Genomic DNA, 22,654 nt, shown 5'->3' on the forward strand with positions numbered 1-22,654 from the left:
TGTCCAATGGGATAGCCACTAGCCACTTGAAAGGTGGCCAGTGTGACTAAGGAATTGAATTTCTTATTTTATTTAATTTTAATTAATTTCAATAATTTAAATAGCCACATGCAGCTAATGGCTATCACATTACACAGCATAGTTTTGTGGGAATTCACCAGCCCTACAGCAGTTGCCTCCAATGGCTGGACTAGAAGCAGAAACACACAGCTCTGCTTGACTTAATACCTAATATTGGCTTCTCACTCAAAATTAATTATTCATCTAATCATTTACTCAATAAATGTCTACTGAATATCTGCTATGTGCCAGGCACTTGCCAAGGTGTGGGAATAAAACAGAGAGCAATAACAGACCTGGCCCTTAGATTTCTAATGGGGTAAGTAGACAATTAATTTAAAGAGCATGCAAATAATTGTAAAAATATAGCTGGTGTGTGTGCCACAGTATGCCATGAGGAGAGGTACCATGGACTCCATACTGACTGAGGAGACAGAGTATTCTGAAAGAAGTTCTGTTGGAGGACTTTTATCTCCTGCAGGTGGGGGGTTTAGATGCCCAAACAGTCCTCCTGCCCACGTGAAACAACTAAAATGCTGGATAACATATTTTCAATAACTTTTAAAAGGTATCACTGAGTTGGCATGAGAGTAAGAATCTAAAGATCTCAAAAAGGAGTAAAAGCCAGACACCTCAACGGTAAACAGATTTTCCCCTGGAAGAGTTCTCTCAAGCCCAGTTCCTGATCTTCCTCCTAGGAGAATATACCTAGTATCTAGGGTCATTTTCCTTCTGCTCGAAGTAGATCTTTTGAAACTTTCCTTTAGTGATGTTCTCTGTTTTTATTTGTTTGAAAGTTTTATTTTGCTTTCGTTTTATTTATTTATTTATTTATTTATTTAATTTGTCAGAGAGAGCACAAGCAGGGGGAGCGGCAGACATAGGGAGAAGCAGACTCCCCGATGAACAAGGAGCCTGATGTGGGGCTCAATCCCAGGACCCTGGGATCATGACCTGAGCCAAAGGCAGATGCTTAACCGACTGAGCCACCCAGGCATCCCTCATTCTTTTTTTTTTTTTTTAAGATTTATTTATTTATTTGGTGGGAGGCAGGGAGAGAGCACAAGTGGGAGGGGTAGGGAGAGGGAGAGAGAATCTCAAGCAGACTCTGTGCTGAGCGCAAAACCCAAAGTGGGGCTCACTCGATCTCATGACCCTGAGATCATGACCTGAGCCAAAACCAAGAGCAGGACATTTAACCTACCACACCACCCAGGCACCTCTATTTTGCTTTCATTCTTAAAATAGTTTAACTGGGTATCCATTCCAGGTTGATTATTGTTTTACTCTCAGCACATTGGAAACATCTCCCACAGTCTTCTGGCTTCCATTTTTACTGTTAAAATGTAATTGATTAGTCTAGTCACTGTTCTTTAGCAGGTGATCTTTTCTTATCCCTGGTTGCTTTGAAGATCTTCTTGTCTTGGATGTTCTGCAGTTTATCTTCATGTACTTATTCTTCAACTATCCCAAATAGATCTAGAGATGCAAAGTAATTGCAGTCAAAAGCACAACAGTTCCCACAAAACTTCACGAGCTGATAAAAGTATATACGAAAAAACACAAACAAACACAATCCTAAGAGTCGAGATAATCCTGAAAACAAAGTGGGAGGACTTTCTACATGACACATTAAAACGTATTATAAAGCTATAGTAATTAAGACACTGTAGTATATTGGCACAGATAAATAGAGCGCAGAAACAAACCCAAGCATATTTGGAAACTTCCTTTTTTGCAGACTTGGCATAGCAGATCACTGTGAAATAGACGGACTATTCAATATATGTTTCTGGGATGATTGTAGATGTAGATGGAAAAAATGGAATTAAATCCCTATTGCACCACACATAAAAATCAATTCCAGGTAGATTAAAATGCTCACATGTATAAGGCAAAACTGTAACACATTTGGAAGACAATATAGAGAATATTTTCTGAAGTTGGGATGGGGAATAATTTGGGTAAATAAGACATAAGGAAAAAAAGAACATAAAGATTCCCATAAAGGGCAAGATGGATAAAATCAACAAAACTAAATTAAATTTTAAGAACTTCTGTTCTTAAGATCCTTGACAGAGAATAGAAAGCCAACTTCAGGGACGCCTGGGTGGCTCAGTCAGTTAAGCGTCAGCCTTCAGCTCAGGTCATGATCCCAGGGTCCTGGGATCCAGCCCCATGTCAGGCTCCCTGCTCAGCGGGGAGCTTGCTTCTCCCTCTCCCACTGCTGCTCCCCCTGCTTGTGTTCTCTCTCTCTTTCTGTCAAATAAATAAATAAAATCTTAAAAAAAAAAAGAAAGCTGACTTCAAACTGAGAAGATATATTTACAATACATAAAACCAGTAAACTACTGATAACCATGATATATAAAGAACATCTGTACATTAATTTTTTTTAAGGAGTAAAACATATGCAAGGCCATTTCATAGAAGAGCACTCACAAGTGATCTCTCTCAACCACTCCTGGTGGAAGTTTAAATTGGTGAGATTACCACCAACCGTTGTTACCTAGTGAACTTGAAAAGGTACCACATGCCCTATGCCCTGACAATTCCACTCCCACCTATGCGGCCTGGAGAAACTCTTGCTCAGGGGCACCAGCTATATGGACAAGACCGAACAAATGGAGGTATAGTTGTATTCATACCGAACACAACAGAGTAGAGAAAAATGAACCAGCTGTAGCTGCATGCATTCAGTAGACAAACCTCAGAACCATAAAGCTGAGTGAAAGGAGCAAAATCAGAACATACCATATGTCTCCATTTATATTATATTCACAAACAGGTAACACTCAACAATAGATTGTTTAGGAATATGTACACACAGGATAATTATAAGGAAAAGGAAGGAAATTATTAGCACAGATTAGTGCTTTCATCTGGAAAAGAGAAGGGAGCACAATGAGGGGCACATGCAGGCTTCTAACAGTGTCCGGTCTTGTTCTTCAGCTGAACAAATAATAGTATTTTATTTTTAGCAGGCTATGGAAGACTCTCGTATGTATGATATACTTCACAATAAAACACATTTCAAAGAAATTATGGGAAAGCTAAATTCTTATTTTTCATAGTGAGAAATCAATAGAAAATGCCTAAAACAGGAAAATCAAAAAGTAGCAATAGAAACACCTTCCCTAGGTTTATGGATGTGAACGTCAAGGCTAAAAGAATTCAATATGGTTGTCGCTGGAGAACAAGACATGGGAAGGAGGAACGAGGACTTGGCTGCTTTTTATAACAAGTCTTATAAAACTATTTGACTCTTTAAACACTGCACTATATAACCGGTTAAAATAAAAGTGAAGTTTAGGGAGCCTGGGTGGCTCAGTCAGTTAAGCATCCGACTTTTGATTTCGGCTCAAGTCATGATCTCAGGGTCATGAGATCGAGCCCCGCGCTGGGAGGGGAGCCTGCTTGAGATTCTCTCTCTCCCTTTCCCTTGGACCCTCCCCCATCGTCCTTTCTAAATGAATGAATGAATGAATAAAGAAAGAAACAAATAAATGGCAGCATTTGATACCTAGAGCAGTCAAATGCACAGAGACAGAAAACAGAAGGCTGGTTTCCAGGGGCTGGTGGGGGCAACCAAGGAATTAATGTTTCACTGGGACAGTTTTGTTGAGGAAGATGAAGAAATTCTGGAGGGGGACAGAACTGAGGGTCGCACAACAATGTGAACATACTTGATGTTGCTGAACTGTACACTTAAAAATGACAAAGTGGTCAATTTAACGTGATGCCTATGTTACCCCACAAAAAAGGTGCGATTTGAGCTGAGTTAGGTAAAGATCCGAAGGAGTGAACTAGCCAAAGCAGGCGTGGAGGTTGCAGGAAATCTGATGCTTGCCCTGAATCCCTCTTCATTAAAGGTATTAATTCCCACTTTGTTTGGGGACCTCACTGAGGGTCTCCAGAGACGGCATGAGGTGCTCCAATATTTACAAATAAACCCCCAAACTAAATTATGTTTGATTTCCAAAAGTCCCCTTTGGGTGTTTAATGGAAATAAATATATCAAATGTAATTTTAAAACACAGAGAAACAAGAGTGTCATCATTCACATTACAAAAGGATTCTTCGATTAACAAGAGGATTTACCATAGTTTCTTTTTCTTTTTTTTTTTTTTTTATTTATTTGAGACAGAGAGAATGAGAGACAGAGAGCATGAGAGGGAGGAGGGTCAGAGGGAGAAGCAGACTCCCCGCCGAGCAGGGAGCCCGATGCGGGACTCGATGCGGGACTCGATCCCGGGACTCCAGGATCATGACCTGAGCCGAAGGCAGCTGCTTAACCAACTGAGCCACCCAAGCGACCCTACCATAGTTTCTTAACATAGCCAGCTCCCCCCACGACACTCAAAATGTGATTTAATTAACAAAAAACAGGCTTATCCCACCTTCCAGAAATATGCCAGACAGGGAGTAATGAAATTCCAAGAAAATGGGTGCCTGGGTGGCTCAGTTGGTTAAGCGACTGCCTTTGGCTCAGGTCATGATCCTGGAGTCCCTGGATCAAGTCCCGCATCGGGCTCCCTGCTCGGCAGGGAGTCTGCTTCTCCCTCTGACCCTCCCCCCTCTCATGTGCTCTCTCTCATTCTCTCTCTCTCAAATAAATAAATAAAATCTTTAAAAAAAAAAAAAAAAGAAAATCCAAGAAAACAATAACCCACCAAAAGGTGGTTAATGCTGCTCTGGAGTTTCCAAATCCACTTTATCGTTCAAAATCCCACACTGCGGCCACCCCCCAGGGGAAGCCATAGCCAACCGACCATATCTTCAATTTAGCTGATCATGCCTTGTGCCTCCCTCCCCCATCACACACTGTAGATTCTGCTTGTTTGCAAGCATCTGTCTAACCATCAAACAATCCCCCTGTGGGCTGGGGCTGTGTCATCTTCACCCATGTGACCCAGGATCCCCGCATACAGCCCAGATCACTGCCCACGACCTACCTACCTATTGATCGATTTGCTGATTCCCTCATTCCAATGACTGCCCAAAGTTTGGGGAGATTGGGGAGCTTGGGGAGCCTGCCTCCTAGGCCTTCACCCCTGCCTCCCAAACCTTTGCTCTGTTCTGCTCCCATTTTAAGTTACTGGACCCACAGCCAGAGACCTCACTTGGTGTCATCCTTAAGGGCAGCTTTCCAATACCAGGGTCTTGCCTTCCCCACCTCCCGGACTGGTGTCCATCCCCAAACCTAGGCCAAGCCGTTGGTGACAGCTTCTTCGGCCATCCTCTGCTACATGGCTGCCTTCAGCTGGGCACCCAGCTGGCCTCCTCCCAACTGCACTATACCCACTCTCTTCCCCACTGGTCCAGCCACCCACCAGGGGAACTCTGAGCTCCTGCCTGCTTCCACCTAGTCTCTACAGGGCCAAGGGTTTGCATGGTGACATGCTCTGGCTCCCAGCCCATAGTTCTCACCACCCTGTGGCTGAGGGCCTGGCCACCAGAACCCAGCTAATGACCACTGTGAGGTGCCCAAGACCATAGCCCAAGAGCCTGTCCCCAGCAACGCGGAGGGTTGGCCGCCACCACCCAAGAAGCCACTTCTTACTCTTTGGAGGAAGGGTGTCTGCAGGCCAAGGGGTGCAGCTAACCAGGACCAGCCCCTGGGACTGGAGAGCCGCCTATACGTACATACATCTATATATGGAGCTTATGAAGTCCTGACCACATGGAAGAAAGGGAATGTGACCCAGACACTTTCCCTGTCAAGGGACGGCAAAATCTTTCTGGAAAGGGCCAATAATAAATAATAATAGGTTTGGGGACCACAAGGTACGATAGAGCAAGAGTTTTCACTGAATTGTCTTTTTTACATTTATTTTTTTTTTAAGATTTTATTTATTTATTTGACAGAGAGAGACACAGCGAGAGAGGGAACACAAGCAGGGGGAGTGGGAGAGGGAGAAGCAGGCTTCCCGCCGAGCAGGGAGCCCGATGCGGGGCTCGATCCCGGGACCCTGGGATCATGACCTGAGCCGAAGGCAGTCACTTAACCAACTGAGCCACCCAGGCGTCCCTGTCTTTTTTACATTTAAAAATATAGCTCATTGGGGCACCTGGGTGGCTCAGTCGGTTGTGTGTCCAACTCGATTTCCGCTCAGGTGGTGATCTCGGGGTCATAGCATCAAGCCCCATGTAGGGCTCTGTGATCAGCAGGGAATCTGCTTGAGGATTATCTCTCTCCCTCTGCCCCACCCCCACACTCTCACACTCTCTCTCTCTCTAAAATAGATAAATAAATCTTTTAAAAAATAAAAATATAGCTCAAGTAAATCAGAGACAGATGTTAGAAGCATTCCAATCAATCCAATGATCTCCAAAATCAGACATTCACTCCTGTTGGGGGTGAAGGAAGAAATTATTAAGACGTCTGTGTACTTTTATCTCACCCTTTTTTTATTTCAATTTTTGTTTGTGTTTTAAAATTACATAATGAGTACAATGGTATTTGCAAAAAACTTACAAATAGGTAATGATGTATGTTGAGTGTGACATGTTAACAGATTTTTCATTATAGGGGTGCAGGATGAAAAACCATCTGAAGAATGCTGGCCTAATGCTCAGGGACTGATTTATTTTGAAAAAAGCCTCACACTCTCATGCTTTTGTTTCGAAAAGTGCTTCTCCTCTCACATTGTGTCAGATGGCAAAATCTGAGTTTTTAATTGAAATTTATTTAAATCAATGTTGACAGATATTGAAGAATTTCACTATCTTTGAAATCAATGTATTGGGGGGAGGAAAAGCTATTTTTTTTGAGCACTGCTATGATCAAGGTTCTCTTTTGGGAATCTGATGTCTGGTGGGGATTTTAATCTTTGCTGTTCCTTTTTATTACAAAGAGTCAAAACCTTCTTCCTCTGACGGGCCGTTGGGATCAAGAATTTTAAAACGAATGCTTGGGTCCATGTGAACTTCGGGCTCTCTTTGACTGACATCAATTACACGGGGACATGCCCCGTGTATACTACATACAGTCTCTTCTACCATAACAGACTTTTGCACAACAATAGGACTGCAGGCGAGGGGTGGGAGGACTGCTTGCCAATGTAGCTTCTCACCTTATTTGGTTTCATCTAAACAGCAGTGTTTTTTGCATTTTGCCCCTATTTCATAAAAATTAGTGGAAAATATAATCTAAAATTATTAGTGCCTGTGATTAAATAATTGAGATAAACTTGATGCAGCGGAGCTAAAGATGGAGGTAGACATTCTGGAAGGAAATAGCCTCACTCGGACATTCGCTGGATCAACCCAGGTGCGAGGTATTGATTATGGCAGGAGAGGAACAAAACTATGAAAGATGTTGTCAAGAACTGTGAACGCTTGAAGATTCTGCCATACCTTCAAGTCAATATGTTAGCTTGCCACTATTTCATAGTTGCTGGTGGAAGAAACAAAAATCCCAGGCCAGAGACAAAAGGACTTTGTTACTCATGGCAAAATCCGAATTTGTACCTTGGGCCCCATTTTCCACAAAGGGGGTCAGACAACACCTGCAAGGGCAATAGGCGGAATTACAGAAGAGGAACCGTGAGTGAAGGGAACCTGAAACCTCTTACGATTTCTATTCTTCTAACCTGGTATGATCTGGACACGCAAAAATGGAAGAGATCCATGGAGAATCATCTCCCTACTGATGTATAAAACGCTGGGGAGATGGCACTGGAAATTGGGTTTAAAACAGTAGTCCTCAGCCTCGGCTGTCCATTAGCAGCACCTGGGCAGATTTTTACAGAACCGAGGTCCAGAGATTGTTTTACTTGATCTGAGTTCACAAAAGCCCCCAGGTGATCCTCCTGTATGGGCAGGGTGGAGTCCACCTGTCCAAAAGATTATGAGGTGAGGAGTAATTAGTCGTACTTATGTTTAGTTCAGCACTTCCCAAACTTTGCTGGGTATATGAATGACCTGGGAATCATGTGCAATGCTGATTCTGATTCAGTAGGTCAGAGCAAGGCCAAAGATGCTGACAAGCTCCCCGGTGTAGCCTGATGTTGGCATTCAACTCTGAGTAGAAAGGTTCTGGCTCGCTGGGAATATACTTCTCATCACAATCTGTCTACTGCTAGACTTTCACACTTTAGGCTTTATGTCCATACGCGTTCGGGAATTTATCACATACGAAAGGAGAAGGCAGCCTGCCTCTAGAAGTGGGTCTTGCAATAAGAATAAAGCCTATCCTTCCTCGGGACCACAGAAATATTCTGGGTGTTGAGATCATGAGAAACTGTTTGACAGACACCTGAAAAATGGAGATTTAGAACACAGCAGGTAGGACACCTGGGTGGCTCAGTCAGTTAAGTGTTTGCCTTCGGCTCAGGTCATGATCCAAGGATCCTGGGAACAAGCCCCACATCGGGCTCCCTGCTCAGCAGGAAGCCTGCTTCTCCCTCTGCCTGCCACTTCCCCAGCTTGTGCGCTCTCTCTCTCTCTCTCTGACAAATAAATAAATTAAATCTTTAAAAAAAAAGAACACAGGGCAGGCCATTAAATCCTAAGCAACAACTTCACTGTGAACCTTATGTTGCTCATATATTGATGAAGGTAACAGTTAGGGAAGGGTCCACAAATTTGGATCCAAGTGTCAGAGAAATAAAAAGTAAAAACCTGATATTGCTGGAGCAAAAACCCCATCATGTTTGAGCAACTCAGGAAAACATTGATCAACTTGTTATTATTTCTCTTCCTACTGGGAGTAAGGGAAATATCTATGGACTGCCTTTTCCTAATCTCCTGGTTTCATTCCGTTCTTTTTTTTTTTTTTTAAGATTATTTATTGGAGAGAGAGAGCATTGGGGGAGGGGAAAAGAGAGGTGGGGAAAGAGTCTCAAGCAGACTCCATGCTGTGCATGGAACCCCACACGGGGCTTGATCTCAAGACCCCAAGATCATGACCCAAGCAGAAACCAAGAGTCAGACATTTAACCGACTATACTCCCCAGGCACCCCTCCTGGTTTCATTTCTGAAGGTCATGATGCCACTGGCCTCTGAGACCTTGGAGCGGGCATCTATATCCTTCCGCCACCCTGTAGTCCTGGCAAGGAGGGGAAACACCCTCTCCCAGGGCCAGTGCTATGCCTTACCAGGCCTTCCCCAACCTAGCAACGTGTCCACTATCCACCTTGATCAAATATCTTTCAGGCTCCACAAGTCCCTCACTTATTTTCCAGAGCAAATGGAAGGTCCCTAGACCGGCCAGGCACCAGGGAGCCTGAGGACACAGAGAAACATGCCCCTTAAGTACTGATCCTACCGATGGCCCTGGGGCAAGAGGGAGGGAGGGAAGAAGATCTGGTGCGTTCTTCTTTGACATGCCTCCTTAACAAGTTAATACCTGTCCACCAACAGCTGCCTCTGAAAGAGCTTTAGAGATACCACTTCACAATGTGACATAGGTCATCAGCCTTCCTTTCCACTGGGCCTGGCATCTCTGAGTTTTCTAACAGAGCTGTGCTGAAATTGGAGCAGAAGGGCTTTGCTTTCTCTGACCTCTGTGTTTCCCACATCCATCAGAAAAGCACAATGCCATGGCAATGTACTCAAGAGCTGAGGAAGGCAGACGGCCTCAGACAGTTAACAAAGTAGAAAGAAGACACCGGCTGCTTCTAGATCAGACGTGAAGCTGATACCACCAGAGGTATTCAGTCAATGTATCTTTATGAGGCACCAGCCTATGCTCAGGTGCTGGGGGTCCAAAATAAAGAAAACCTTGGCTCTGCCCTTGAGAAAATTATAAGCCCCAAATCCAGGTGAATGGTTTCCGAAGGTTAGTCCAAGTTGTTTAAATACTCAAGAAAAATAAATATATCTATTTGCTTGTTGAGAGAAGGGGACATTTTGTCATCCGAATTTTGAGAGGCTAACAGTTAAAGATGGGGTTTGGTGGTTCTCTGGGTCGTCTAATCCCTATGAAAGGGCGTGAAGGCCTAAAGGATGGAAATAGTGTTTGGGGTTCATTCCAGATGTTTCATAAGAAGTAAAACATTAATTCATTAATTCCAAGTTCTCCCTGGATGGCAATCTTGGGCTCAGGCACAGGAAGGGCAGGCCCACAGGAACCACACAAAACATCCCTCAATTGTGGTCATCATCGGCCAGCAGTGGCAGCCAGAGAGGGAGACCTGGCCTCCTATTTCCTCCCTACATCCCCTCTCATCACTGCAAAACTGGAAACAAAGGTTCCAGGAGCCAGGCGGATGACATAGGGCTGTGAGACCAGAGGGGCTGGAGGAACTCTGTGCATTTTAAAGGTATTCAAATTGCTTCCTGAGCAACAACCTATGAGACTGGTCTTGAAAATCTGCTTCATCATTTCCATCTGTGTATGTTTGGGCATGCTACTTCACCTCTTTAAAACTCGGATTCCTCATCAGTCAAGCAGGGATAGTAGTAATAGCCATCCTGCATATATCACCTGGTGGTTGTGATAATTTAATTATCCAATATCTATAAAAGCATTTTAAAACTATAAATCATTACAAAAATGCAAGCAATGTGACCAGTATCAAGTCTTTCTTATCTCTGAAGGTTTAATTTATGCTCTCTCTTAGAACTTAGGCACATGCATTCCAAGCTGTTTTCCAGAATTCCACCAATTGGTTGGGAAAAGTACCCTTTTCCTGCTGCCCTAACTTGTTGAGAGTATGGCTTATGCAATTGTTAACTTGCTGCCCCTGCAGCAAATCAAATCAACAAATATTTACTAGCTGCTGAGCTCGACCTTGCAGGAGATACAAAAAAATAATTAATCAATCAATCAATCAATCACACAAAACCATGAGATTCACTTTTTGCATTAAAGGAGCAAGTTGCCCAGCTACACCACAGTACCCATACATCGTAGAGGAGGAAAAAACTGTGCTCTCTGGATGCCCCCAGTACACCTGGAGCTTTACTTCAAATACAAGAAACAGCTGGTGCTCATGATTTAAGGCTCAATACAAATAGTAGAGTGGATTTATTTTACAAGCTGTCTGGTTTGGCAAAAGTCCAGAATTCGTCAAACAGAAAGATAAGGATGATGATGACAATATAAATGATTCTTCATAGTTGGTCCTAGTAGTGACATAAAAGAAGGGCAACCTCCGTAGGACGTTCCAGGGCTGGAACATACCCTCAACTTCACTCGCAAGAAATTTACAGTGGGGTCTTCCCGGCACCTGTAAAAATCAGAGGTGACCCCATAGACTTGACATGGTTGTTCGTGAAAGCTGGACCTGTGAAGGCTTCAGGCAATAGTCCTTTGTATTAACCCAGTAAAGGGGCATCAATATCTATTTAACATGGGAAAGCTCCCAGAGAAAGAACCCCAATATTTCAAAACCCAAATAATACTAAAAATGACTTAGCATCCAACGAGCGCTTTTCTGTGAACTGTTGAGATCTTTGTCATTAAGCCTCATGAAAAATCTAAAGGAATTTAGGGGAAATGCCAATCATCTGATTCATAAATGGATGTCCACCTCTTGGTGAGAATAATGATTCAAGCTAACACACACTGAGAACTGCCGCTGCCGGATAAGGTGCTTCATACTTTAATACATCAGCTTCCTGAATACTCTTGAGACACTATTCTAAATACTACCATTATTCTCATTTTAAATGAGGAAACTGGACCTCCCAGAGATTCCATCAAGGCCCGAGGACACATGGCCAAGTGAAGGAGCTGGGCTATCCTAACGCTCCTCACCATCTGTAACCCAGAAGACAGAAGTGGATGTGGTCTGTGTGTCAGTCCCCAGGTGGCTGCAGTTCCATGGGTGGCTCTGGTTTCAAGTGGGCAGCACAGAGGTGACAGCTAGTCCCATCAACAGCCATGGACTATATCCCTCATCCTCAGCCATATCACCGAGGTCTTCTTTTGGACCCCCACAAGACTGGGTGTAAGACTTGGGGATGGCTCAACAAACCCCACTCCACCCCCAATACTGCAAAGAAAGAACTCAAAATACTTTTTTCCATTATCAATGGACTGTCCCTTTTCCATCCTCATTGTTGTCCTTAATAGTGGAAAATTCCATAGAGACTCATTTGATGAGGCACGAAAGCCTTCCAAGCTTAAGTGTGTTTCAGAAATTTAAGTTGTGTCCACGAATGTTTATGGCTCAAGTTTTCTCTTTCTCGGTGGGGTCTTCACTTAGAGAACAGAAAATATTAATTACTTGTCTCAGGCAAGAGACACACTGCTCTTGAGATTTTCCACCTGTAAAATGTGGATGATAACATCTAGCCTACATTTTTCATATGGTTTGGGGAGTACAAAAAGGATACAAAGAAGAGAGTTAAGAAAAATTTTATACCACAAGCCCAAACCCCGTCTTCTCTAACTTTTCCAATCAAGAGGCCCCACCACCATACATCTCTCTCCTTCCAGCAGCCACTTTTCTGTTATTTATGGCAGCTCTCATTAACCAAATTAAAATTTTTAAGTACTTTCTGTCTCTCCAACGACAATGAAATTCCATGCAAGAAGGAATTTTGTCTTCATGTTTGCCAGTGCCTTGCCAGCATCTAAAACTGTCGCTGGCACACTAGACACTCAATAAATGCATATTGACTAGGAAAACATTTTTGTGTTAAAATCTCCACCTTTATAAACATTTTTAAAACTGGATTTCAGGTCCATAGAAATAGATTAATCATAATCCTTGGCTAATGGCATGCTCATCATTGATCCATGCATGGCCCTCTTTTATGATTTATTTAGCTATTGAATTAGGGTTTGTTTTTTTCTAAATTAGGTAAAAATACCTGAAAAAAAACAGAACCTGAATCTAACCATAGGGCCCTGGCCCCTATCTCATCCCCCGCCTCTCCCCATCCAAGGTAATCATCACTCAGAATGCCAGGCTCTTCACTTCCTGTTGTCTTAAGTCCATTTCCCTAGAAGCAGAGCTTGAGATGAGATTCTTGTTTAGGTGATTTTCTTTGAAGGAATTCTCAGGAGAAGGGGAGTTTGGGAAGCAGGACAGGATGGCGGCGGGGGGCGGGGGGGAAGCTAAGGAAGGATGTGGAATCAGCTGGAAAATGTATTCAGAGTTCTGGAGCCCACATTGCACCACAATGTGACCCTACGTTGAGGCAAAAGATTAGCTGTTTGTGCCCCCAAGTTAGTCAGTCATTGGCTGACATTTGGGGAGGTGATATAGGGAAAACAAGTACATAGCTTCCTGTGTGAGTCAGCCCCTATTTGGCTAACAGCAATTCTCCAGAGAGGGAGGGAGCCTTGAGCTGTTGGCAGCCAACACTCATAGCAGCTGGGAATCGGTACACTTGAACAGGAAAAGGGGTCTGAGCATGTATCCTGTCTTTCTTCCCTTTCTCTACAATTTTATCAAATTTTGTATGTCTTCCTGAAAAGGAATTATTACTTGCATTTTGTTCAGTTATTTGGAACTTTCTAGAAAGAAAATCATACTAAATTTTCTTCTGTGTATAATATTTCAGTATGTGAAAATACCATACTTTATGCACCTATTCTCCCACTGGTGGACTTGCTAGTTGTTTTTAGGTTTTTGCTATTATGTACAGCGTTGCTGTGAACATTCTCATTATGTCTCCTGTTGTATATGTGCGAGAATTTCTTGGGTTTATGCCTGGGGTAGAATACCTGGACCATAAGGTGTGAACTTTAGAAGGTAATGCCAAACTATTTTCCAAAGTGGTTTTATGAATTCATATGCCCACCGATAATAGAGATCCTATCATCCACCTCCTCTCCAACATTTTGATTTTTGTAAATTGAAAGAGTATAAAATGGCATCTCATTGCAGTCTTGACTCATAGGTCCTCGATCAAATACACGTTTCCTCTTCTGTGAAATGCTTGCTCACAGCTTTTGTCCATTTTCTCTTGGTTCTTTGTGCTTATTGATCTGTAGGAGTTCTTCATATGCCCTTTGTTGTGTGTATATGAATATAGTGAACATCTTCTAGTTTATAACTTTACTCCTCACTTTCTTTATGTGTCTTTTACCGAACAGAAGCTCTTAATTTGATTATAGTCACAGGTATTCTCTTTATGGCTTTTTATGTATTGTTGAAGAACTCTTTCCCTCAAGGGATCTAAAGGACACTCTCAGTCTTGGGGGTGAGGAGTCTACACATAGAGCCAGGTTACAGGCCAGGCCTCCTGGGGCATTGCCTGGTCCAAGGCAACCCTGACTAGCCAGCACCAGTGACCAACTGGCTGGCTGACAGGTGTGTTCTGGTTATAGAATTGGATATATCATGCTATTAGAGCTGGATACCATTAAAAATTCTAATCATAGACTGTAATTAACTTTCCTTGCTCTGACGCCCTGCTCACTAAACAACCTTCTGATTATAATTTGGCTTCCCCATGTATCTTGCCTACAGGGAGAGAATGTACTGTGCAGACCGACGTGAGGATCCAATCCACTAAACAGTTACATGCCATGATGTAAATGAATAAATCCGTATTCTGATTTTATCATCTGCCTCATCTGAGCTCTGTGGGCGTGAGTCAGCATCCCCGAGTCTAATCAACGTGGACACTGAGACTATCAAGCTCCTGAGCTGAAAAACTAAGAACTAGACCCAGGACCAGAGTGCAATCACCAAGGTAACACTGTGCCCTGGAGGCCCCTGGGCCTGACGGGGAGAAGGCCCTCCTACATGTCATGCGATACAGACAGGGATTAAAATTGACTTTTGACATTAGAAAGAGCTGCATACTCAAAACCATGGCTTGGTTCCATTCAGGTGAAGGTGAAGAATAGGAGATGATCGTGAGACTCATATTGAATATTTATTTATTGGCTTATGAGCACACACCAGATGCCGTACAAATCCTAGGCAGGAGGATAAGATTTACAGACATGTTTGAAAAAAGGAAAAAAAGGGGGGCGGGGCAGATGGTATGTGCTGAGGAGGAATGGAACAAGAGAAGCCTGACTGATGAATCCTTGCTCCACCTTGACGCTCATGGTCCAGGATGCAAAATAGAAGTTGTCTTTAAAGACCAAAAGAAAAGCCAGGAGAAGGAAACACAAGGTACACCAGACTGCAAACAGGAATGTGCCAGGGCAGTGAGATTATCCAGGCCAGAGGAGTGATTTAGGACCCGTAGGGTGAGGGCAAGATCTTTGAAGTGAGTTCAAAAGGCAAAATAGAGGTGAGCCCATTAGAACAGATGGGGATAATTTAGCAATCCTATTAGATCACCACTTCATTAAGGGTTCCTGGGTGAGCAGTACCTATGGTGACACAGATCCCCTTCTGGGACCCCAGTTACAATGTGTAAAAAGGGAAGAACGTGATCAGAACTGTTGTATCTGGGAATTTGGGGCCCAGTGATGAGAAGTGACCCACTATTTCATATTCAGACCCGAAACAAAAACCAAAAAAAAAAAAAAAAAGGGAAGATGGCCTCTGATAACCCTACAAGATTTATTTTTCAAAGACAAATATGTTCAAGGAGTGCGATAAATTAAAGGAAGTTCTGTCACCTCTGAGACTGATCTCAAAGACAGGCATTGTCGCCCACAGTGTCTCCCTTGGGGCCGCAGCAGAGCAAGGTCACCAGCCTGGCTAGATTGGACAAGGCCAGGGAACCATCTTAGATGTCTTTTTTGTTCTAAAAATGAGGTAGAGCCGTGCCACCCAGTACGGAATGATGCTAAGTGTGGCCTGCCCAACCAATTATGTGAAAGGAAGGGCACACAAAGGGCTCAGGAAATAGCAGGACCGAAGCACAGCAGGGTGGCAAGAGCACCTCTCTGAGGTGCACCACCAGCATGCATGAACTTCAAGGATGAGGGCTGGGGAGGGGCCGACCTGTGCCCCCCACAAAACCAGAGGGCTCTGAGTCACACATGGAAGAACAAGCTCCCTTTAATCGTGGCTTCAGCGAGCATGCATACACGGGGGGAAATAATTGGAGACTGAGTGGGGCTCCTCATCTAGTAGAGGTTGTCCCGCACATGCTCCATGATGGTCTTCAGGCCCAACCAGGTCTCCTCTGCAGTGGGGATGATCTGGTTGGCTGGCAGGAGGAAGCCATAGTGCCCCGTATCTCTCAACTCAAACGTGAATGCATACTTGATGCCATTATCATACGCCCAGTCAACGCTGCTCCCGCTAGCTGGATCTGTAAGTCAGAAAAGAAAGCACCTTGAAACCCCAGTCCCTTTCAGGGTTAGATGAGTGGGCCTCAGGAGTTCTGCCTGCCTGTGGTTCCTGAGGGATGTAGAATTCTTTCTGAAGGTCATCAGGCCACCAACACACAAACACTGGCCTGATCCATATGTCTCAGGCTGTCCTCTACGACAAATGTCTTCATTCATCACAAACCAAGAGATTTTAAATCTTCGTGCCCACCTTGTCACTAACTCACTGTGCAGACTCCTTCTGGTCACTCAAAATCAATCTTCACAGAGTGTGACAGGTAGCCTCCAAGACAGCCCCAATGATCCTTGTCTCCTGGTCTTCACATCCTTGGGTAGTCCCCTCTGACACTGAGTGGGGCTGCCCTGACCTGGGTAACTAACAGGAGATTGCAGAAATGATGGTGTGTGACCTTCAAGGCTAGATCATAAATACTAGGCTTCCACCTTGCTCTCTCTTGGATCATTTGATCTGGGGAAAGCCATGTGTCAGAGTGTGTGGACGGTGAGAGAGTATCCTATAGACAGGTCTTGGTGGTAAAGATTGGAGGCCTCCTGCCGGTACTCAACACCTGAGTGAGCCACCTGAGGAGCAGACCCCTCCAGCCCAGTCAAGCCTTTAAAGGACTCTAGCCCTGGAAGACACCCTGACTGCAATCTTGGGAGAGGCCCTGAGCCAGAGCCACCCAGCTAAGCCATTTTTGAATTCCTACCCCAGGGAAACAGTGGAAGAAAATAAATGTTTATTATTTTAAGCTGCTAAGTTTTAGGATAACTTTTTACATAGCAAGAGATAACTGATACACAGAGAGAACGAAGCACAGCCCTTGGGACTTCCCTTTGCCAAAAGGCTGGGGAAAGGAAAGAGGCCCGTTTTCCTGCTTCTTCCCAGCCAAACTCTACTAGAGCAGAAACTGGCTAAAAGTGCAAAGTGTGGATGACACTGAATAATAAAATAGTGATGTCAATAGCAGCTATCATTTATTGAACATCTCCCATGAGCCGGTCATCTATATTGGAAAGTTTACATTTATGACCTCATTAATCTTCAAAAATCCAGTGAGGTGGGTATCACTGTCCTTGTTTTTCAGAGGAGGAAATCCAGGCTCAGAATGAGGAATTTATCTAAGGAAATATTGACGGAAAATGGCAGGACTGAAATTGAAACCCAAGGCTATCTGCTGAAAAAAAGCCCATGCTTTCCTCAACCTCCTTCCAGCCCATTTAGTATAGTACATGTCTGTTAAATGAAAACACGGGTCCTTTTGTTTTTCCATCATTCTCGAGGGTTGTTTCTCATGATACCACTTGTGATTTTTCTAGAGATGCTGCTTCTACTGTGATGACACGCCCCCTGAGGTTATGAAACAGGCTCTCCTATAGTCTCTGAAATCCTTCCTCCTCTACCCTGAGAAAATGCTGAATAAAAAACAGATGATGGTACCAGAAGTTTCTAGAGGTTGTTTATATGGTAAGCTCAAGTATTTCAGAACACATATTAAATTCAGGAAGGAGGCAAGAAGTCCTCTGCAGAGCAAAGTGATCAAGTGCATGCACTTCACTTTATTTGGGTCCCTGCTCAAAGTCTATCTACTCTTTTCTTTTAAGATTTTATTTATTTATTTGAGAGAAAGAGATCACGAGTGGGAGTGAGGGGCAGAGGGAGAGGGAGAAGCAGACTCCCCCCTGAGCATGGAGCCCAATGTGGGGCTCAATCCCAGGACCCCGAGATGCGGGGCTAGATCATGACCTGAGCCAAAGGCAGACACTTAGCCAACTGAGCCACCCAGGTGCCCCAGTCTATCTAGTCTTTTAACATTAATGGGAACATAAGATTAAAAACACACTGTATTTCGGGCTCCTCGCTCAGCAGAGAGTCTGCTTCTCCCTCTGCTTCTGCCCCTCCCCGCCTTGTGCTCACTCTCTCTCATGCGCGCTCTCTCTCTCAAATAAATAAATAAAATCCTTTAAAAAATAATAAGATAAATTAAAAATTTTAAAATGTAAATAAATATTTAAATAAATATTTAAATAAATAAAATAAAAACCACACTATATTTTTCAATTAACATTTAAAGATTATTCCCTATTAGCACATACAGACATACCTCATTCATTTAAGGGGGGCACACTGTTTCATTGTGTGCCTGCACCAAATGTGTTTTATGTGTACTGCACTGATGGACATTTAGGTGCTCACCAGGCTTCTATGACTATAAACAATGCTGTCATGAACATCCTTCTTACTCACAATCTATCCACGAGTCAAATGAGCCCAAAGAACTTGTGTCCCAGCCTTTAGTAGTGAAGAGAAGGGGAGAAGGTTCCTAGAGGCAGGTGGCCTAAAAGCAGTACAGTCTGACCAGGCGAAGGAAACATGAAAACTCTAAAAAAGCAGACACAAGAATTAAAGAAGCAAAATGGGCTTGGGGCTGTCCGGCACAGGGATTGAAAATACAATATGGCACAGAAGGCCTTCAGGACATTACAACTGATGTTCAGAAGGCCATTCCGTCATGAAGAAAGGAGCTTAAATCCCTTGTACATGCTCTGTTTAAAAAGGCAAGAAAGTGTGAAATTTATTTGAGAATTATTTTCAGCTAAAATGGTTAATCTAAGAAAAGGTCTGACACTTGAAGGGACGAACGTTGACTATTCATGTAGCACATGCAATAACCCATGGGATCGGAGTGTTATTATACAAAAATTGACTACATTTTTGGAAAGCAAGGAGGGTAGGCAAAGCCTTTAAACAATACAGAAGATGTGCTCTTGAAAGACTTAGGAAATAACTATGTCTTTTGGACAGCACTCAGGAGAGCCTTCCTCCTCTTGTTCTGGAGGAATCCGATGAGTATCTCTTGATTTTGGCATAGCATATGCTGGGAAGAATGTGTTTGATGTGGGATTACAAGGCCATCCTTTAAACTGGTGTTTGACCCAAAAGCCAGGACTGTGGTGACCCACAAAGCTCTTTTGAGAGGGCCTCGTCAAAGGACTCCTACCAAGTCTCTTCACCTCTCTGCAGTCCTAAACTCAGTTCTCACTAATTAAGCAGAGGATGGAGAAACTCTCCTGATGTGTTTCTTCTCTGAGGAGTTTCCATTTAACAACACTAATAATAATCAACCATGAATAATTAATGGATGGTTGCTGCAATTAAGCCACACAAACACCAACATCAGGCTAATTGCTTTATGCAGCAAGGTGGCATATGAAACACAGACAAGAGTGCTGAGGTCGGAGTACAGAGGAGAACCCAGGAGGGGGGATGGAGAAACTTCCCAGAAGAGGAAGACTGAAGGGAACAGCTAGCTGAGGGTGGAGCAATTGGATGGGAGAGTTACAGTATGGAAGAGGACAGAAATATCAGCGAGTTTGCAGGGGGTCTGAGGGTGGACCAACTGTTAGAGACACTAGAGGGGAAAAGAAGGGCACTAGCTTTAAAGGTGTCAGAACCTTGCTCCTCATGTTCGTATTTTTATTTCCCATTGATAGCTAGACTCTCAGAGAATGATAATATTCTTCAATTTGATCTTTAAGTTTAAAGCTCAGGCTCAAGGAATGAGGGAACTGGAAGGATCTCAGTAGGAACAGAGTGAAATGCTCAGATGAAACACATCAGTGAGAAACCAAAACAAAGGTATTTCCTCAAAATGAGGCTGAAGCTGTAGGTAATGAGCCTGAAGACCATCTCAGGTTTGGAGTCTTGGTAGTTTGTTTGGTGGTTGGTTTGTTTGTTTTTGGCTTGATGCTAACCATTGCAAAGAAGACCCCAGCTCCCGGCATGCTGTGCTCCACCACGTGGTCATTTCTGATGGGAAAGTGAGGGAATCTCTTCCAGCCCCACTCCCGCCACCTCGGTCTGCCTCTCCAAAAGTGGGTTTCCGTTGAAAATGGAATGATGGGCCTGAGGAATTTTTGATAAACTATGACAGGATCTTTCATGGACTAGAAGGGACACAGACTCTAGCACACTAGAAGGACTAAGCTCACCACGGGCACATGACAGATAGCATGACCGTGGTGGTGGTACTGATGAAGATGACCCCCTACAGCAGCCATCATCCCATAAGCTTTACGCAAATTCAGTCTATCACCAACAACAAAAATAATCAGGCTACAACATAGTAAGTCTAACTTGCGGCTCTTCTCCCAATTTATTGCAGGTTTCCCCTCCAAGCATTTTCTGAATAACTAAGACAGAGAGTACTTACAGACAGTGGTGCAGATAGGACCCACTTGGTATGTAGTGCCCGACAGGGAAGCCAGAGCTTTGGCCGCACACCTCGCCACCTTGTCCTAGGAGGGGAACCAGTGGAGTGAGAAAAAATGGATCCCACAGCCTGACATCCCTCAGCTGTTTTGCGCTGCGATGGTGTAGAAGATTCTCGGCCCTTCCCTCAAGTTTCCCTTCCAGTCTCCTTCTTTTCCATCCAGCCAGAGCCGAAGCCTGAGACATGAGATGTGGAGGGCTGCTCACCAACCCAATCTAGTAAATACACCACCATCTTCACCTATCCTGAGGGACGGGAATGTCATGTTCATGAACATGTGGGAAGGCCAAGTATGTTCCAGAGAAAACCTTCTAAGAGTTGGGTATTCCCAGAGTGGAGGTGGAGACAGGGCCACCATATATGGATGTGCCTATGCCTGTTTGAGACCAGAATCTAGCCCAAACCTAGCATGAGCCCTGCATCTGCTGGGAGGTTTAGAGGCTAGCTGTGGCCCTGGGCAGGGGGGTGCTCTCGAGCTGACCAGCACAGAGGGAGAAGCCTGCAGTCACCCTACAGATGCCAGCCCTGCTCATCAGTCCACCCTAAGTGCCTGTTCACATCCTAGGGTGAGTCATTATATGCAACGCAGAGCACCCCTAGGCTGTAGCCTGCACCCTACTTAAACTCTACCTTGACCGGAATGAGGAGCACCTCCCCCTTAACCACCACAGGGCCACCCACAGTTCTTGGCAAGCAGTGGGTCCGTCACACATTTTGGTCAGAAAAACAATTGACAAGGAAAGGCAGGGGTCAGGTGTGGTTCTTGAAACTCACAGCAAACACAGAAACAAGAAGAACGGTCTTCTTCCTGTCCCCAGTAGGTCTGTGGCACATTCCAAAGGGCAGGGAGAGAGACCAGGCCCTTAATGAAATAAGTCCAGGCTCCCGGACTTTCCCTATAAGCTGTAGAAGGACTACTGTGGCAGCACCCCGGGGTCAAGCAGGCCCAGGTCTAGGTGGAAGGTGTCCCACCACTCACCAGTTCATCAGCATCTGGGGCCTTCTTGACCATGTACCCATATGGATACATCAGCAGCTGTGAGTAGCTGTGCAAGTCGATGAAGCATTTGAAATTCCCATGTTCTTGGATGAAATCTACCACTGACTTCACCTCCACTTCCGAGTTGGCATGGTGTCCATGGTATACTTCAGAGCAAGGGTTGTCACTGGCTCCCTCTCCTATGGGGGGAGTGGCCCAAGCAGAAACATGAACCCATAGGCAAGAACACAGAAATGCAGGACACTCAAACCGGAGGAAGGGCAGAAGGGGCTGGCCGTGAACAGGTCAATGTGAGGAGCCTAGCCCACAATATGTGTTGCGTGGCGGGGGGGCGCAGATGTGGGAGGGTACTGGATCTGCCACAGCTGAGGAGGAAAAACTGGAAGGACTCCTTTAAATGGATAGAGTTGACCTTGTATTGCATCACTAACAGTTGTCATAAATAATTCATATCATACTTGACAGTGAGTTGTAATTAATAATATTCTAGATAATTAATATGAATACCAATTAATAATGAAAATGACTCCATTTATTCTGGTGTCAACTCATTCTCTTGGTTCAGATCTTAATGGCCAAGTGCTGCCAAAAATAATCTATTGTTGTGGCTAAAGCCTCGCATTTGACAGGTATTTAGAAATATTGCCTTCTCTACTACTTCACGACATAGCTCCCTGAGGTACTTGGCATGTGTGTAAAACCACCCCACTTGTGGGAAGATCTGACTTAACTTTGATGCCCTCGGTTCCCACATTTCTATCAGCTCCTTTCCCACAGGCCCATGATGCTCCCCGCCACGGTGTATGTGGCAGGCAAGTGTGCAAGTGCAAGAAATACGTTGAGGACAGGACATCAGCACAGCTGTGGAAGAGCCAGACAGAGCACTACTGGGTTCTGGAGCTGCAAGGTGAGGCTCGATTCTAACTCTTGACCACATGCTCCTGAGACTGTCTCTGAGCTTCGACTGTCTCCTTTCAGATAACAAAACTCACTCACTGGATCAGGCGAATAAATAAGTTAACACACAGGAAAATACCTGGCAGCCAGTGGGCACGACTGTAGGGATGACTTTTCAAGAGCTGGAACTCAGAATCCGGGTCTCCTAAGCCTCGTGCCCTTTCCATGACACCAAAGGGCTGCGTGTCACACTGACGCATCTAAGGGTCAACTGC

General features: G+C 44.3%; 1 protein-coding gene across 3 annotated transcripts in view; it reads right to left on the minus strand.

The window, feature by feature from the left end:
• Nucleotides 1-1,064: 1,064 nt before the first annotated feature.
• The window catches only part of CPA4 (carboxypeptidase A4), a 35,993-nt gene continuing 14,403 nt past the window's right edge, over nucleotides 1,065-22,654 (minus strand). For 2 of the 3 annotated variants that reach the window (XM_064574954.1, XM_054505199.2), the window contains 3 exons: nucleotides 21,462-21,661; nucleotides 20,423-20,507; nucleotides 15,916-16,189 (listed from right to left, as the gene is read on the minus strand). In XM_064574954.1, the coding sequence (XP_064431024.1) occupies nucleotides 16,002-16,189; nucleotides 20,423-20,507; nucleotides 21,462-21,661 (473 nt within the window). In that variant the 3' untranslated portion in view covers nucleotides 15,916-16,001. Of the gene's footprint in view, nucleotides 1,540-15,915; nucleotides 16,190-20,422; nucleotides 20,508-21,461; nucleotides 21,662-22,654 lie in introns of those variants that run through there. The other variant, XM_064574955.1, reaches the window with a different exon arrangement.

This window comes from Mirounga angustirostris, unplaced genomic scaffold (genome assembly GCF_029215605.1).
Source record: "Mirounga angustirostris isolate CCGP_5_RB_7025 unplaced genomic scaffold, mMirAng1.0.hap1 SCAF_12, whole genome shotgun sequence".
NCBI classification, from domain to species: domain Eukaryota; kingdom Metazoa; phylum Chordata; class Mammalia; order Carnivora; family Phocidae; genus Mirounga; species Mirounga angustirostris.